At 42.7% G+C, this 17,093-nt stretch overlaps 1 protein-coding gene across 1 annotated transcript in view; it reads left to right on the top strand.

Annotated features, from left to right (window-relative positions):
- LOC131744726 (zinc finger protein 721-like) overlaps nucleotides 1-17,093 on the top strand; it is a 54,753-nt gene that overhangs the window by 16,825 nt on the left and 20,835 nt on the right. Inside the window, exons 4-9 of the mRNA XM_067019656.1 lie at nucleotides 6,577-6,739; nucleotides 6,825-6,897; nucleotides 8,107-8,153; nucleotides 10,721-10,847; nucleotides 11,437-11,532; nucleotides 13,606-15,425. Of these exons, the coding sequence (XP_066875757.1) occupies nucleotides 8,139-8,153; nucleotides 10,721-10,847; nucleotides 11,437-11,532; nucleotides 13,606-15,425 (2,058 nt within the window). The 5' untranslated portion in view covers nucleotides 6,577-6,739; nucleotides 6,825-6,897; nucleotides 8,107-8,138. The remainder of the gene's footprint in view (nucleotides 1-6,576; nucleotides 6,740-6,824; nucleotides 6,898-8,106; nucleotides 8,154-10,720; nucleotides 10,848-11,436; nucleotides 11,533-13,605; nucleotides 15,426-17,093) is intronic.

Raw genomic sequence — 17,093 nt, 5'->3', positions numbered from 1 at the left:
TGACTGGATGACCTTGGGCAGCTTACTTATCTTGTCTGTGCCTCAGTTTTCTTACGTCACACTCTTAATGCCTACCACAAAATTAATGCCTACCGCCTAAAGTTTGTTTTTTTTTAACATCTTTACTGGAGTATAATTGCTTTACTTGTGTTATTTGTAGTGAGGTGGATGGACCTGGAGTCTGTCATACAGAGTGAAGTAAGTCAGAAGGAGAAAAACAAATACCGTATGCTAACACATATATATGGAATCTAAGAAAAAAAAATGTCATGAAGACATTAGTGGTAGGACGGGAATAAAACACAGACCTACTAGAGCATGGACTTGAGGATATGGGGAGGGGGAAGGGTAAGCTGGGACGAAGTGAGAGAGTGGCATGGACATATATACGCTACCAAACGTAGGGTGGATAGCTAGTGGGAAGCAGCCACATGGCACAGGGAGATCAGCTAGGTGGTTCGTGACCACCTAGAGGGGTGGGATAGGGAGGGTGGGAGGGAGGGAGACGCAAGAGGGAAGAGATATGGGAACATATGTATATGTATAACTGATTCACTTTGTCGTAAAGCAGAAACTAGCACACCATTGTAACAAAAAATGGGCAGAAGACCTAAATAGACATTTCTCCAAAGAAGGTATACAGATTGCCAACAAACAATGAAAGAATGCTCAACATCATTAATCATTAGGGAAATGCAAATCAAAACTACAATGAGATATCATCTCACACCGGTCAGAATGGCCATCATCAAAAAACCTAGAAACAATAAATGCTGGAGAGGGTGTGGAGAAAAGGGAACACTATGGAGAACAGTATGGAGGTTCCTCCTAAAGTTTTTGTGAAGATTAAAGGGGATATGGTATGGAAAGTGCTTGAAATAGTGCCTGGCACATAGTACCTCCTCTATGTATTACAGACTAGAGTTGTCCTTTATTTATTACAGGGGAGTATACAGTATGAAAAATGCAGTGAGTTATTAAAAGGGCAAAGCATATTTTTGGGTATTCTTTTCTCCCCTACCTTATTCTTTTAATACTTCAGTTCTACCATACAGTTCAACAAAAATGAATAGTTTCAGTAATAACCATTGTTGAAACTTACAGCTAACATAATTGGCTGGCTTTTGAACCCAGTGAGTCTCTGGGGGATGATTATATGGTCTCTCTGGCTTTAACAAGGTCTAAGTCTGCACCAGCCAGTATCGTAGCCATTGACCACATGAAACTATTGAGCTCTTGATATGTGTCTGAGATGTACTGTAAGTGTCAGGCACACAAGGGATTTCAAGCACTAAAAAAGAATGTAAAAGATCTCAATAATTTTTATATTGATTACAGGTTGAAGTAGTAATATTTTGGATATGTTGGGTTAAATAAAATATATTGTTTATATTTTATATTATAAATATGAAATTATAATTTATATTTAAATTTAAATTATAAATTTAAATTTAATTATAAATTATATAAATTTATATAATTTTAATAAATTATACAAATTAATTTATAAATTTAAATATAAAATATTATATTTTATATTATAAAATTAAGCTCACTTCTTTTTACATTTTTTCTTTTTTTTTTCTTTTTTTTTTTTAAAGGAAATAGCATTTTTTTATTTTTTATTTTTTTGCGGTACATGGGCATCTCACTGTTGTGGCCTCTCCCGTTGCGGAGCACAGGCTCCGGACGCGCAGGCTCAGCAGCCATGGCTCACGGGCCCAGCCGCTCCGCGGCACGTGGGATCTTCCCGGACCGGGGCACGAACCCGTGTCCCCTGCATCGGCAGGCGGACTCTCAACCACTGCGCCACCAGGGAAGCCCTACATTTTTTAATGTAGCTGCTAGAAACATTTAAATTTCCCATGTAGCTTGCCTTATATTTCTGTTGGACAGCACTGGTTTAAATGGAAGCCTCCCTTTTCCCTCTGAGGATTTGCGTCCAGGGGGCATTTACAAGTTACTCTTGCATCTTAGGCCTCCAAGGTCATCTTACAGTGGAGAGGAGCAGGGAGTTGGTCATCGGGAAGCCTGAGTGCCAGGCCTGGCCCTACCGTGGGCTTCCCAGCTATTCTTGGGCAGCTTGGATAACTCCTTGAGAGGCAGAATAGAATAGTGCAGGGGTTCCCAGACTTTGGTCATATTAGCATCACCTGGGCAACCTGGTAAAAACTATACGGACCCCGTCCTTTTACTGTTTCAATGAGTCTAGGCTTCTGTGTTCTTTATCAGCTCTCTGGATGGTTCTGACGCTGTTCCAGTCACTGCCTGTGCGCCTGGTTTAGGAAGGAGAAATCCTTGTCCTAAACAGTATGAGGCGGCCCCACCGGCCCGCTGAGATTGGCAGCAGTTTATTTGTCACATACTCACAGCCTGCAGCAGGAGGACGCTGCCTGCTACGCCGGGCCAGCCAGGGCTGCACTGGGGACTAGAATGAAGCAGGGGGGCTCTGGGAGGCAGGCTCAGTAGTGAACAGAGGGTAGGGTGACCTTACTTCTGGCAGGAGGACGTGATAGGCTTCTTTGAACAATTTCGCAGCTGGCACAGAGATGAAACCTGTTAGGCTGAGGACTCAGTGGGTGAGGCTGGTCCAGCTGATGGAGTGAATTGTGTCAGGTCTTCATTTACAAAAGTGACCGAATGGCAACGTGGAGAGGTGATTGAGAAAGGAGGTGTTTAGTCCTCACAAGTCCCCCAGGAGCAAGAGGCACAGCACGCCCCCAAGTGCCACCCGAATCCCGGCACGCGCAGGGGCCAGGGAGCAGGGAGAGAGGACCGTGCCTCGGCGACTATAGTGGGGGGAAGGAACTAGGTGGAGACATCCCCTGTTGGGCACTAAGTGCGAACGGGCAGGTCAGAGGGCAGTGATTGGGCGGATTATATTATGACCCTCTTGTGCCCTCGAAAGCTGGCTTGCAGGGAATGTGTAAATAACCATGGTTGACAGTCTGGCCTTGTGATTCAACAGACTTAGGAAGAGGTTAGTAATCACAGATGTCAAACAGCTAATACAGAACCTAAAAACCTGGTTAATCCATAGGGGAGCTAGCTGGATGGGGCACCTCTTCCCAGGGGAAAGGGCCATATCTGGAGACAGCAGAGGAGCTCACGGCTAGGCTTTCTGGGCCCTGTGAGGCTCGGAGATGTCTTGGTAGCACTTGGAATTTAGGCCTCACAACAGAGATGCACACCAGAGTTTGAGAACCACTGCATATTGGCCAAGGACATGGGCCTCGGTGTCATTTTGCCTGGGGTTCATTGCCTGGTGCAGTGTCCTGACTGGACAATGAAATCATAGCCTGGGATGGTGGGAGGGGGGCAAAAATGCATATAAGCAACCCACCTCCACAGATTCTGATTTAATTAGTTTTGGATAAGGTCTGAGGTTTTTTTTAAAAGAAATGTATTTATTTATTTATTTATTTTTGGTTGTGTTGGGTCTTCATTGCTGCACGCGGGCTTTCTCTAGTTGCGGCGAGTGGGGACTACTCTTCATTGCGGTGCGTGGGCTTCTCATTGCAATGGCTTCTCGTGGTGTGCAGCACGGGCTCTAGGCACGCAGGCTCAGTCGTTGTGGCACGCAGGCTCAGTCGTTGTGGCTCGTGGGCTTAGTTGCTCCTCGGCATGTGGGATCTTACCGGACTAGGGCTCGAACCCGTGTACCCTGCATTGGCAGGTGGATTCTTAACCACTGCGCCTCCAGGGAAGTCCCAAGAGGGCTGTTTTTGACCGATGCTACTCAAATTGTGATCCAGGGACCAACAGTATCATCACCTGGCATCTTAGTAGAAATGTAGTTTCTTCGTCCCCATCCTTGATCTCCTGATTTAGAATTTCTGGAGGTGAGACAGAGGACCCTCTATCTTGGCAGGGTCCCCGCCCGGTTGATTCATGGAACATTAAAATTTGAGACACACTGGTAGTGAGAACTGACTCAGGACTTTTTAACAAAAATGTTTTCTGTTTCCCTCTGGCTGAATTACTCATCCTTCAGATATCAGATACCTGCATGGTTCTGTCTGCCTTAGTTCAGGTCTCTGCTCAAAAGTGAGAGAATCCTTCCATGACAAAAACTTATTCTGTACCAGCCCCTCCTTCCATCTCTTCCTATACCTTTACCCTGCCTTATTCTTCTTAAAAGCATCTCTCCTATGTCAGTGTGTCACTGCCCTTGTACCCCATTATACTATCAGCTCCCTGAGATCAAGGTCTTTGCCTGCTTTGTTCACTGCTGTATCTTTCACATCTAGGCTCCTTGGCTGGCACAGAGCAGGCTCTCAGTAATTATATTTTGATTGAATGATTTGGGAGATAAATCACGAGGCCCTGATCTACATGGTGCGTCTTTCAGTTCATTGTTCCAGCAGTCATTCTGTGAATCTTTGTTGAGTTCCTGGCAAGCGCCTGCGGCAGCGTCCTAGGTGTTGGGGACGCAGCAAGAAACAAAATTCCCTGTGGGACAGATGTGATGAATATAAATGAGCAAAATACCTAGTAGGATGTTAAAGAGTGATACGTGCTAAAGAGAAAAGAATTAAGCAGGGATGGGGGGTCAGAAGTGTTGGGATGTCATTAGGAGATTGAAATTCTCTGTAGGGAGGAGCTGTCTGAGGAGGTGACATTCAAATAAAGAAGGACGTGATTCTTGGTGTGGCCCTGGTAACAGTCTCTCTGGCCCCAGCCCCTTCCCCCTCAGATCTCCCATTTGCTGGGAGAGTGATCTGTTTCCAACACCAAAGGAATCTTCTGACTCTCCCTTCCTTTGCTGCTTTCCCGCTGACTTGCCAAAAACTGGGACTCCCGTCATTATGGTTTGAATCCTGCCTTCCTGCCCAGCTTTTCTGCCCCTTGTTTGTGTTCACTTATAGTCGTAACATTTGTTCTCTTGAGGTTTTTCGGAGATTCTGCTTCTCTCTGGCTAATAGAACTCAGTCATCCTCCAGGGCTCAGATCAAGCCACATTGACATAGAACCTGCTCCAAACAAGTGTGGACCCCAAGGCCCATAACTTGTGCTTCTAAAGTACCCAGTTCACTACCCTGGTACTTAGCAATGTGCAGGGTGATTGCTGGTTTCCTAATCACTAGACTGTGAACTTGAGTAGTCGTATCTTTTAGTCTGATTTCCATAAATGTTCATTGAATTAATACACTCAGTTTTTAATGAAGAGTTAACAAGTTATCCTGTCTAGTGCTAATCCTGCAGGCACTTAAATAGTTGTCATTCTCAGTGTTTTGATGGATACACTCTGTGGATTTTGTAACAGGAGTCTCTTTCGACATTGACTTTGAAGGGTGGGAAGCACCTTCCTAAGATAGTATTAAAAATCCAGAGGCCCTTTTCCTTCCAAAGATGACCTTGATCTTGCAAATATTGTGGAAGACCTAGAAGAAAAACTTGGAAATAAAACCCCCGCTCTCCCAATCCTCCCAAGTGGGACCAGCCTCAGAATTTTGCCTCTCAAAGAGACCTTTGACCAACTAGTCTAGTCTTTTTATGTGCCTCTGCTGGAATGAACCTGTATGGGGGGGGGCTCATGTGTCAGGACACTGACATTGACACTGACCGCTAAGTGATCACTGTGTTACAGGCACTGCTTTAGGTGCTTGGGATGTAAAGCTGAGTTAGTATTAATCCCCAAACAGGCAGTGATTTACTGATTATACCCTTTCCTCAGAGGTAGTGGAAAGATCTCCCTGTAAAACACTTCTTACTGAGCAGAAGACACTGGACAAATATAGAGTCAGAACAAGGTGAATTACAAATCCTGAAAGGATTTCTCTTCTAAGATTGGAAAGTTGTACACTGCCCTTTTCCATACAGGGTTCTTGTATCTGGAGTAGGACTAGGTAATAATAATAATCTAACAAGTAATTAATGAACGAATAATTAACTAATACTAATCTCTTAATCTGGATATTTTACTCTCGATTTGCACACTTCCCAGAATCAGAATCATACTCTGACAACTACGAGAACTTGTATTAGGGCCACTGTGTGTGGTTGGCTGGGTCGTCACTGCACCGGGGCTCTCGGTTGAAGGCGTAAGTGGCATCTGGAATCCTGCCCACGTCTGCTCATCAAGCCACCCCAAGGAAGAGCTTCCTTGACTATTTCATGTAAAGCAGCCCTAGTGAATGTTTAAGCTGCCAGATACTGTTCCACATGTTTTATGTAGAGTCACTTAGACTGACTAACCTTCCTATGAGGTTGGTATTATTATAATTATATTACTACATTATATATAATTATATTATTATATAGATATATTATACTATATATCTATATAATATATAGTATTATAATAATTATTGTTATTATTATAACCATCCCTAATTTATAGATCAGACCTTGGGACTAAGTAGTAGCAAGTTGGAGGTGCCAGGATTCAAATACTGGGGGGTCTGATTCCAGAGCCTACACCCTTCCCAACCCTGTACTCATCTCCTTCAAGCAGATCCTCTGGCTTCAGAGTCCTCTCCCTGTCTCTATGTCAGTCTTTTATCCCTAGCTCTCAAGCTCTCGTTTCTCTTTGCATGAGACCTCAGACTCCCATCTGTTTATTTTTTTCTTTAGAAGCAGCAGAGAGACAAGATCTAGAAGACTGGCTTCTGTGTGAGAGCTGGATTCAGGTTCCGCCCCTGCCCCTTGACCTCACCAAGCCTCGGCTTCCTCATCTGTTACGCGGGAACAACAGTCGTCATCATCATTATTTATTGAGAACTTGGTAAAATGCCAGGTACAACGCCAAGGGCATTTCGCTCATTCATCCACCACAGTAACCCTAGGACTGACATTCTTTTTCTTTTCTCTCCTTGTTATAGTTGAGGAGAGGCACAGAGGTGGAGGTGATCAGACTGGAGTCACACGGCTAGTACACTCCTAGCTTCTTCACAGGTGTGTGGGAGGTACCTTAGTGGAACAGTGCGTGCCAGGTGCTTCTCAAGGTCCCTAACACATACTTAGTGCTTATGTAACGTTAAACATTGCCTTTTTGTTGTTTCCATCATAACTATGATTAGCTTGTTCATTTAAGTGGCATGTTGAGTAACTTACTGTTATATCACGGGATTCTATTAATTTTTCTTCATCTCCATGATAAGAGTGTTTTTAAGGCCCTACTGTTAATAAAGTCAAATTGTCAAGGTCTTAAATCTTTGAAAAAGCCATCATCCACAATATCAGATTCATAGAGAAAGGAGAATAGTGGTTACCCGGGACCGAGAGGAAGGGGCATGGAGAGTTAGTGTTTAATAGGTACAGAGTTTCAGTTTGGGCTGGTGAAAAAGTCGTGGAGATGTTTAGTGGTGATGATTCACAACAATATGAATGCACCTAACAAACTCTACACCTAAAAAATGGTTAAAATGGAAAATATTTTGTGATGTATATTTTACACAGGAAAAAAAACATCAGTGTAATCTTAAATATTACTGCAAAGGCATCAAATGAAATATGACAAACCAGAGAGAATAACAGATATTGCAGCGGTTAAAGGTGATTTTCATACAACAAAGCAACAGCCTTTTAAGTCTCCATTGAAGTTATTGGTGAGGACAGGTTTTATGTTACTGAGTATTACCTGCTTTCTGCTGCTACTGAGAAATAAGGTGCCCTGAAAGTGTTCTTTGAACTTTCTGCCTACTTATTTAATTCTTACAACAATCCTATGAGATAGCTGTTGTTAATCCCTCTATTTTTACAGATGGAAGAATTGAAGCACAGAGATACTAATAATTTGTCTTAAGATTTCATAGCTAATATGTCACAGTTTCATGAACCTAGACATTTGGCCCCAGAAATTACTCTCTTAACCTGGATACTTTACTCTCAAATTCCACCCTCCCCAGAATCAGAATCATACCCTGAGAGCTACACGAACTTGTATGAGGGCCACTGTGTGTGGTTGGGTGGCTCGTTCACTGCCCAGGGGCTCTTGGCTGAAGGGGTGAGTAGCATCTCGAATCCAGCCCAGGCTTTGCTCATTAGGCCACCCTGAGGAAGTGGCACTGTTGCTGCTTCACAGTAAGCAGCCATATGGGTCAGTGACACCCTTGGCCAGACTGTGACGGCTTTTTTCTCCTTCCCCCATTGTGCCTGCCCAAGACTCAGCACTTCCCCAGAAGGAGGAGGACAAAATGACCAAGTTCAAGGTCAGTTGGGCTTGCCCTTCTAGGTGTTAACTTGTCACCTCATTTCTCAGTGATAAGACACATCCTGTTTCTCTTTCTTGGGAAAGATTAGGCATTTGGGAAACTCCTCCCAAGAAGAGGGCCGAATGATCCCTACTTTTTATTTTTGTTTGATTTATTTGTGTTGTTTTATCACCTTTTGTAATTTCACAAATAAGAGTAGAACAGAAAAAGTCAATAACAATGAAAAAATTCTCTCACGTTATTACTGTTTCCCTTACAAAACAACTGTCTTCATTTTCCCATGTTCTTTTCCTCATATGCGTTCATAACTGTATATTTGTAATTCCTGTAATTCCTCAGTTGTAATTCCTGTAATTCTCAAACTTATCAAATTTTCTAATTGATATTATATACCCCACATCTTTAATGGCAACATCATATTCCCTTGAATTTGTGTACATTGTGTGTGTGTGGTGGGGTGTGTGTGTCTCATAACTTTTCCCCATTCATGGATATTTAGGTAGTTTAGAATTTTTACCGTTTTAAAGAACACTGTAGGGGCTTCCCTGGTGGCACAGTGGTTAAGAATCCACCTGCCAGTGCAGGGGACACGGGTTTGATCCCTGGTCTGGGAAGATCCCACATGCCGTGGAGCAACTAAGCCCATGTGCTGCAACTACTGAGCCTGCACTCTAGAGCCCGTGAGCCACAGCTGCTGAGCCTGCATGCCACAACTACTGAAGCCCGCGTGCTTAGAGCCTGTGCTCCACAATAAGAAGCCATCGCAACGAGAAGCCCATGCACCGCAACAAAGAGTAGCCCCTGCTCGCCGCAACTAGAGAAAGCCCGCACGCAGCAACGAAGACCCAACACAGCCAAAAATAAATAAATAAAAACAAAATTTAAAAACAAAACAAAACACTGTAATAACAGTTTTCCTAATACAACCAATTTCCTCAAAAGGGAATTTGGAAGAATTTGCCATTCTTTGGTCTTAATGTTCTAGGTACTCTAAATTGACAAAGTACATTTGCTATGCAGTACCTCAGGTATTTTGTATGTAGAATATTCCAAAATGGCAGAGTGCACCAGGATCTAACTAACGCTTCACACAGAGTCATGTAGGAAAGCTAGATTGTTTCTTACCCATGTCTGAATCATATCATGTGCATGTTTTATTTATTGATATATTTTTATTCACATATTAATGAATTTTTTCAAAGTACTAATGTACTTAATTTTAAAAGTCCAAAAGGACCTGCACAGAGACTTTTCATTTCTTAACTGCATTTAGTCTCAGACCAACCTTATGAGGCCGAACTTGGTCTCCTCTGCATTTTAATGACAAACAGGATTGTAGAATTTCAGAAAATTGCTCAAGTTCACATAGGAAACCAAAGATCCAACGGATCCAAAAAAGACTCCTAGGAGTTTTACTTGGATAAAGAGAGTGAGATAAGGGAAAAGAATTCTCCACCTGGGACTTGGCCTATTCTGTGGGGTGCCTAGTTGTCCTGGTGGGTGGAAGACTCCATAGATGATACTGTCCCTACCACAGATCACTCTTGGTGGTCCCTTCTTCTCCATGACCTCTGTTGCTCATGTAGGGCACTGGATGTGCAGGGCTCTGGCACTGAACACAGTCTTTGTACGAAAGATTAAAACAATGCTGTATACGAGTGATTCTTAATTATGGGTGATCTTACCCTCAGGTAACATCTGGAAACATTTTTAGTGTCACAGCTTGGGAGTGCTACTGATATCTAGTGTGTAGAAGCCAGGGATGCTGCTAAACATCCTACAGTGAACTCAGCAGCCTCCTGCCCCACCCCCAACAAAGAGTCATCTGTCCTCAAATGTCAGGAGTGCCAAGGATGAGAAAGCATGCTGTACCCAAAGCTGTACAAGAACAATAGCAGAATGTGGGTGAAAATATTTATAATACACACCCTAAAAAAAAAAAAGTTTAAAATCTCTAATAGGAATTTTACAGAATCCTAAGATAAAACCCCAATTGGAGTATGAACAAAGAACATTAACAGGCAAGGTTCTGAAGAAAAAAATGAAGATGGCTAGTAAATATGTGAAAATATGAGCTTATTAATTATCAAATAAGTATAGATAATCCAAATAAGTTGTTTTTTACTGATAAAATTGCCTAGGATTTAAAAGTATGGTTATATTCAATGTGTATGGTTTAGAGAATCAGGGATACTTATATACTCTGGGAGGAGGATAAAATAGGGGAAAAGTTGAAAAGAAAATCTGCTGTTGTACATAATTATTTTGAAGCTGCCTATTGTTTGACATTGCAGTTTTCACTCTTTGGAACTTATCCTAAGAAAATAATTGGATGGGAAGCAAAAATCTATGTAAAAAGTTCTTCTTCTCCTCGTTTTTTGTGAAAAGAAGAAAATCTAAAACATAAATGCGTTATGGGGAATGTTTATGTTATGGTAAAATTGACTCTGGTCTCTCAGAATCTGGAACCACTTGGTACACATCGTCCCCACTTTCCTCAGTGCTGCCCTTTCTCCAAGGGACCTGCATTGCAAGGTTCAGGTGGAGTGTGTTTGATGTCTTAGGAGGCGGTGACCTTCAAGGATGTGGCCGTGGTCTTCACGGAGGAGGAGCTGAGGCTGCTGGACTCTGCCCAGAAGAAGCTGTACCAGGAAGTGATGCTGGAGAACTTCCAGAACCTGGTCTCAGTGGGTGAGGAAGGGCACTCTGGGACTAAACATCGCATCAGCCCCTGTGGTATTTATTTACATGTCCTTGAATGGGCAGGGCTTTGGAGCTCTTGAACTGGTTTCCAGTTTTCTAATCAGCATGAGACACAGAGATGGCGCTTTCTAGTCTTTCTCCCCAGGCCAAAGTGTGTTTGTAAACGAACTGTTAATTGACCGCATGACTGCTGTATGTTTTCTGGCTTTTCAAATTGTGGTCGTCTCTAATCAGTAGGTCATGACACTCTTTAAGGAATCGAAATAAAATCGGGTAGAAGATATCAGAGCCCTTGGCAATAACTGCACGTTGCAGTAAAAACTGTGGCCCGTTGCCAAGAATAGTGTGAGAAATGGTGAAAAGGGTGCAATGAAAATAATGTTTTCCCATAGTTTATGCTTATGTCTACCTATCCTGGGTTTTTGCGTAAAATGTATTTCCTCCCATGGGTCATAATTAAAAGTTTGGAAAACACTGATTTTGATGTCCTGAAGACAGTGCAGTGGGAACCACAATTTTTCTTAATTTGGGCCTCTAACATATTGATTTTAAATGTTTTTCCTTGCCTGTTTTGCAGGGCATCAATCGTTCACACCAGATGTAATATCCCAGTTAAAGAGAGAAGAAAAGCTTTGGATGATAAAGATAGCAACCCTGAGCCGTCACTCCTCAGGTGAGAGCCGTGTGACCCTGAGTCTGTCCTGCTTCTTGTTGCCTCCACAGCTGTGACTCTGGTCCAAGTCAGCACCTAGACTGTGGATTACTGCCTCAGTCTTTGTAATGCTCTCTCTTCTGCTTTGCTCATTCACAGTTAATTCTCCACTCAGACTGACTCTTTTAAATTCAGATCTTGTCATTTCTCTGCTCAGAACCTCTTGTAGCTTCTTACTCATTCAGAATAAAATCCCATCATTGAAAGTGGCTTATGATATCCCATATGCCCATCAGTTTTATAGTCTGGTTTCAAAACCAACTTTTTCCCTTGGCCATGGGGTGGGGGGAGTGGTTTAAATATTGACTCATACTTGAAAAAGGAAAAATTTTACACATACAGAAAGTATAAAACTTTCAGAAGCAGGCAATCCATAGGCCCCATGGCCATTTTTATACCCTAGGTTTTTTGTGGTTTTTTTGCCACACTGTGTGGCTTGTGAGATCTTAGTTCCCCGATCAGGGATCGAGCCTGGGCCCTTGGCAGTGAGATTGTGGTGTCCTAACCACTGGACCACCAGGGAATTCCCTGATTTTGTGATCATCATGATTTTCTCATCAGCAACACAACATCCACGTAGGTTAGCCCTGCATCTAGTGAAGTCTTTCAGCTTCCCAACAATATGGCTGTTTCCACTTTCTTTCCTGTTATGGGTAACTTACTTGAAAAAGCTCTTTTACTTTTGTAACATGGCTCTAACTTTCACAGAGATGTCAAACTGGAATTTATTTATCCATTCAACATGTCCTTATTGAACACTGACTGTATTTGACAGGGTTCTGGGAGTGGTGATAAACCAGTGAATAATACAAAATGCTTGTCCTCATGGGTATCGCATTCAAGTGGGAGACGACATAAAATGAAAAAGATCAAGGACGTATGTCATATGTCGGATAGGAATATGTGCTGTGTAAAAACAAAACAGGGTAAGGCAAATGGAGATTGCCAGGTGTGTAGAATGGATAGGGAGAATTTACTATATGATATTGTATGGTAAAAGAGGCCTCACTGATAAGGTGTTATTTGAAAAGACACCTGAAAAGAAGTTAGTAGCAAGCTATATGGCTAATCAGTGGAATAGAGTTCCAAGGAGAACTTAACTCTTCCGGTCCAATGTTGATTTCGAGACTCTGTATTATGCCCGATTTATTTCCTCGCGAGTTCTTGCTCTGTTGTAAAAGATAACCTAATTTTTCACTCTTTTTTTTTTTTTTTTAACCCCTGGTGGCTGTAGGAACTTTACTGTTATGAGGTTTTAGAATAATGTATGTTATTACAGTAACATACTAATTCCAAAACTTGACTTTGATTTTTTTTCCAGCTAACCCTTTCAGTGTTGGGAAGACCTGGCTATGTGGCCAGGGAAAGTAAAGTTTACAGCCCATTTGTAAGGATATTTCCCAGCAGGAGGCAAAGAACCACTCTCTGCTTATACTCTGAACTTTAGGGCCTTAGGTGATAAGGTATTTCTCCCAGACATGTATCTTTCCAACTTATTCATTGCCTCAAAGTCTCCTTCCTTTGGAGTAAACTTCCATTGAAATAAAGCAGAGGTTTTTCAACATTGCCTGGGGACATCCTCTGATAATCTGTCTAAGGGTCTTACTAGATATTTTGATCATTTTGGTCAGATGTGCATGCAGTAGGCAGAATTATGTGGAAGCTGTTCATTAGCCACCTGCTACAGCAAAGAAGATAAGGCTTTGAGTAAGGTACAGCTTTGTCTTTGTAAACATTCCCTAGGAGGTATTTTTCTTGCTCTGTAGCCATCAGATTTCTAATTTATATCTCACCTATGAAACTTACTATGATTCTAGATGGATTCCACTAATGTGTAGTGAATGACAGCCTGGTGGGCCACCTCTTGGTGTCTGGAGGCATGTAAATCAGAGAACATGATACATGATGTTAAAGAAAAACGGAAGCTTTTCAAGGTTCAGTAAAGCCTTAGGGTGTGGGCCTAAGTTTATAACCTTGACATCTCTGAGCAAAGCATTCACATGCCCCATCTCTAAATTCTCTTTATCCATTTAGGAGGCAAGAATCTAAATGGCATGGAGACTCTTCAAGAAGTTGGATCAAGGTATCTGCCACATGAAGAGCTTTTCTGCTCACAAATCTGGCAACAGCTTACAAAGGAATTAACTGGGTGTCAAGATTCCATGGGAAATAGTCAAGGAACTGGCTCTCAGATGGAAAAACAAGGTGGCACACTCAATAAAGATGAGGAGTTTGGTAAAGACTTCAATCAGACTTCACATCTTCAAGTTCACCGCAGAGACCACACTGGAGAAAAACCCTACAAAGGGGTGGAGTGTGAGAAAGGTTTCATACAGGACTCTCACCTTCAAATGAACCAGACAGCCCATGTAGGAGAGAAGCCCTACAAGTGTGAAAAATGTGAAAACACCTTCCGTCGGCTTTCAAGTCTTCAAGCCCATCAGAGAGTCCACAGTAGAACAAGATTGAACAAATATGAAATGTCGTGTAAGGGTTTCAGTCAGAGGTCATATCTTCGTCATCATCAGAGGGTCCCCACTGGAGAGGATCCACACAGATTTGAGGAGTGTGGGAGGAACGTCGGGAAAAGCTCACATTGTCAAGCTCCTCCCATAGCCCACACGTTGGAGAAACCCTATAAATGTGAGGAGTGTGGACTGGGCTTCAGTCAGCGCTCCTATCTTCACATCCATCAGAGAGCCCACATGGGAAAGAAACCTTATAAATGTGAAGAGTGTGGGAAAGGCTTCAGTTGGCGTTCGCGCCTACAGGCTCATCAGCGAATCCACACTGGGGAGAAACCCTACAAATGTGAGGCATGTGGCAAGGGCTTTAGTTACAGCTCACACCTGAACATCCACTGTAGAATCCACACAGGCGAGAAACCCTTTAAGTGTGAGGAGTGTGGGAAAGGCTTCAGTGTGGGTTCCCACCTCCAAGCCCATCAGATAAGCCACACGGGAGAGAAACCATACAAATGTGAGGAGTGTGGCAAGGGCTTCTGTCGGGCCTCAAATCTTCTGGACCATCAGAGAGGCCATAGTGGTGAGAAACCATATCAGTGTGATGCATGTGGAAAGGGCTTTAGTCGTAGCTCAGATTTTAACATTCATTTTAGAGTCCATACAGGAGAAAAACCCTATAAGTGCGAGGAGTGTGGGAAAGGTTTCAGTCAGGCCTCAAATCTTCTGGCCCATCAAAGAGGCCACACTGGAGAAAAACCATACAAATGTGGTACATGTGGGAAGGGCTTCAGCCGGAGTTCAGATCTTAACGTTCATTGTCGAATCCACACGGGAGAGAAACCCTATAAATGTGAGAAATGCGGAAAGGCCTTCAGTCAGTTCTCAAGCCTTCAAGTGCATCAAAGAGTCCATACTGGAGAGAAACCATACCAGTGTGCAGAGTGTGGGAAAGGCTTCAGTGTGGGCTCACAGCTTCAGGCCCATCAGAGGTGTCACACTGGAGAGAAACCCTACCAGTGTGAGGAGTGTGGGAAGGGCTTCTGTCGGGCCTCAAATTTTCTGGCTCACCGTGGAGTCCACACAGGAGAGAAACCATACCGATGCGATGTGTGCAGTAAGCGCTTCAGACAGAGATCATACCTTCAAGCCCACCAGAGAGTCCACACTGGAGAGAAACCATACAAGTGTGAGGAATGTGGTAAGGTCTTCAGTTGGAGCTCTTACCTTCAAGCCCATCAGAGAGTCCACACTGGGGAAAAACCATACAAATGTGAGGAGTGTGGGAAAGGCTTCAGTTGGAGCTCAAGTCTTATAATTCATCAGCGAGTCCATGCTGGTGATGAGGGTGACAAGGACTGTCCTTCATCAGAGAATACGTACAGCAAAGAAGCTCTATAAAATTACATGGTTTAATACCTCAAATGGGTGCTGAAATAGTCCTGCCATAGAAGACAAAACATCTGTTTGATAAAACAGTATTTCTGTCAGAGCTCGACATGTCTGTGTGGCTGGGCGACCACATGGCAGAGAAGCCTCATAACAGTGGAGACATAAGAACTTCATTCAGAACCTTGACATTTAGCAGATATGACAGAGAAGAGAGGCTTAAGAAGGATGAGTCTGAGCTGAAGGTAACCAAAAGTACTAAGACAGAAATGCCCAAATCTCTTCCACCAGAATAGAAGCTCTCAGAGGGCTGGGACTTTGTTGACAGCCAAGTCCACTCTGCCCTTTTCAGTGCCTAACACACTGCAGGTGTCCAGTAATGTTAAATGAGTAAAAGGGAGAACAGTCACTTTTGAAATTTTCTTTCAGTTCCTCTCTAAAAATTTCTATAAAATTGTAGAAGGAGGAATTCTCCAAGGCTTGGAGGATTAAATAAGACACTTGGGCTTATTTCCCCAACCCTGCAGGTCCTGTGAACTAGTGCTTATCAAGCTCAAGGTTGTAACCCATTAGTGGGTCCAGAAGTCAGTTCACCAGGTTGTGGCCAACACTTTTCTATGTTAACAGTTCTTTATGGAGATGTGATTCGCATTGCAGCCACATGCATAAATAAGTTTACAGCTTCTTGAATTTTGACAAATGTATCTACTTGTGTAATCATTACCAAGATCAATATATACCATATTTCTATTAAACCAGAAAGTTTCCTTGTGTACTATTCTTGACATTCCCACCTCCAGGGGCAACAAGTATTATGATTTCTATACCATGTATTAATTAGGCCTGTCTGTTCTTGAGCTTCCTGTGTGTTCGGTATGTACTCTTTATGTCTGGATTCTTTTCATCAAACATATGATCATCCTAGGTTCACAGAAGGCAATTGACAGAACTCAGTATCCATGATAAAAATTCTTCAGTGAGATAAAAGGCATCTATGAAGATCCTATATGCTCATGTTCTTTTATTGTTAAGGAATAATTTATATACAGTAAAATTGACTGGTGGATCATTCTGTGTTTTGGCAAATGCTTACTATCATATTACATCACCACAATCAAGACATTTAACAGTTCCACCAGCCCCGCCTTTCTACTCTTTTTTTTTTGTAACTTTATTTTATTTATTTATTTTTCGCTGTATTGGGTCTTCATTGCGGTGGGCAGGCTTCTCATTTGCAGTGGAGAGGAGGGGATGGGTCCCTTAATTGCATTTTAACAGTGTCTTGGGACCTACAGGTTGAAAGTTCAGGGTAAATAAGGCGGTGTGCAAAAGAGCCATTTGGAAGCCATTATCCATTTTGTAATTTTAATAGGGCATCCTTCAGTAGATCATTGTTTATCTGTAGATGATAGGACAAATGAAAGTTGCAAGTGTTGCTTTCTTGTAAGGTATGTGCCTGAACTGAATGAGCACTTAGGTGTGTATCCTGATCAGAGTCCATGATATCTGAGGACCCAGAGGAAACCAAGTTCTAATGAGGGCTATAGTGGTGAGGTTATCACCCTGGAAAGGGTAAGCCAAGAGTAGACCTGTATACGTATCAGTCATTGTGAGGACAAAATGATCTGTGTCAGCACGTTGGCACAATGGCCCAATAGAATCAATTTGATG

The sequence above is a fragment of the Kogia breviceps genome, chromosome 18 (assembly GCF_026419965.1).
Source record: "Kogia breviceps isolate mKogBre1 chromosome 18, mKogBre1 haplotype 1, whole genome shotgun sequence".
NCBI lineage: Eukaryota > Metazoa > Chordata > Mammalia > Artiodactyla > Physeteridae > Kogia > Kogia breviceps.
The sequence above is the reverse complement of the archived record's forward strand: the minus strand, read 5'-3'. Positions and strand labels throughout refer to the sequence as shown.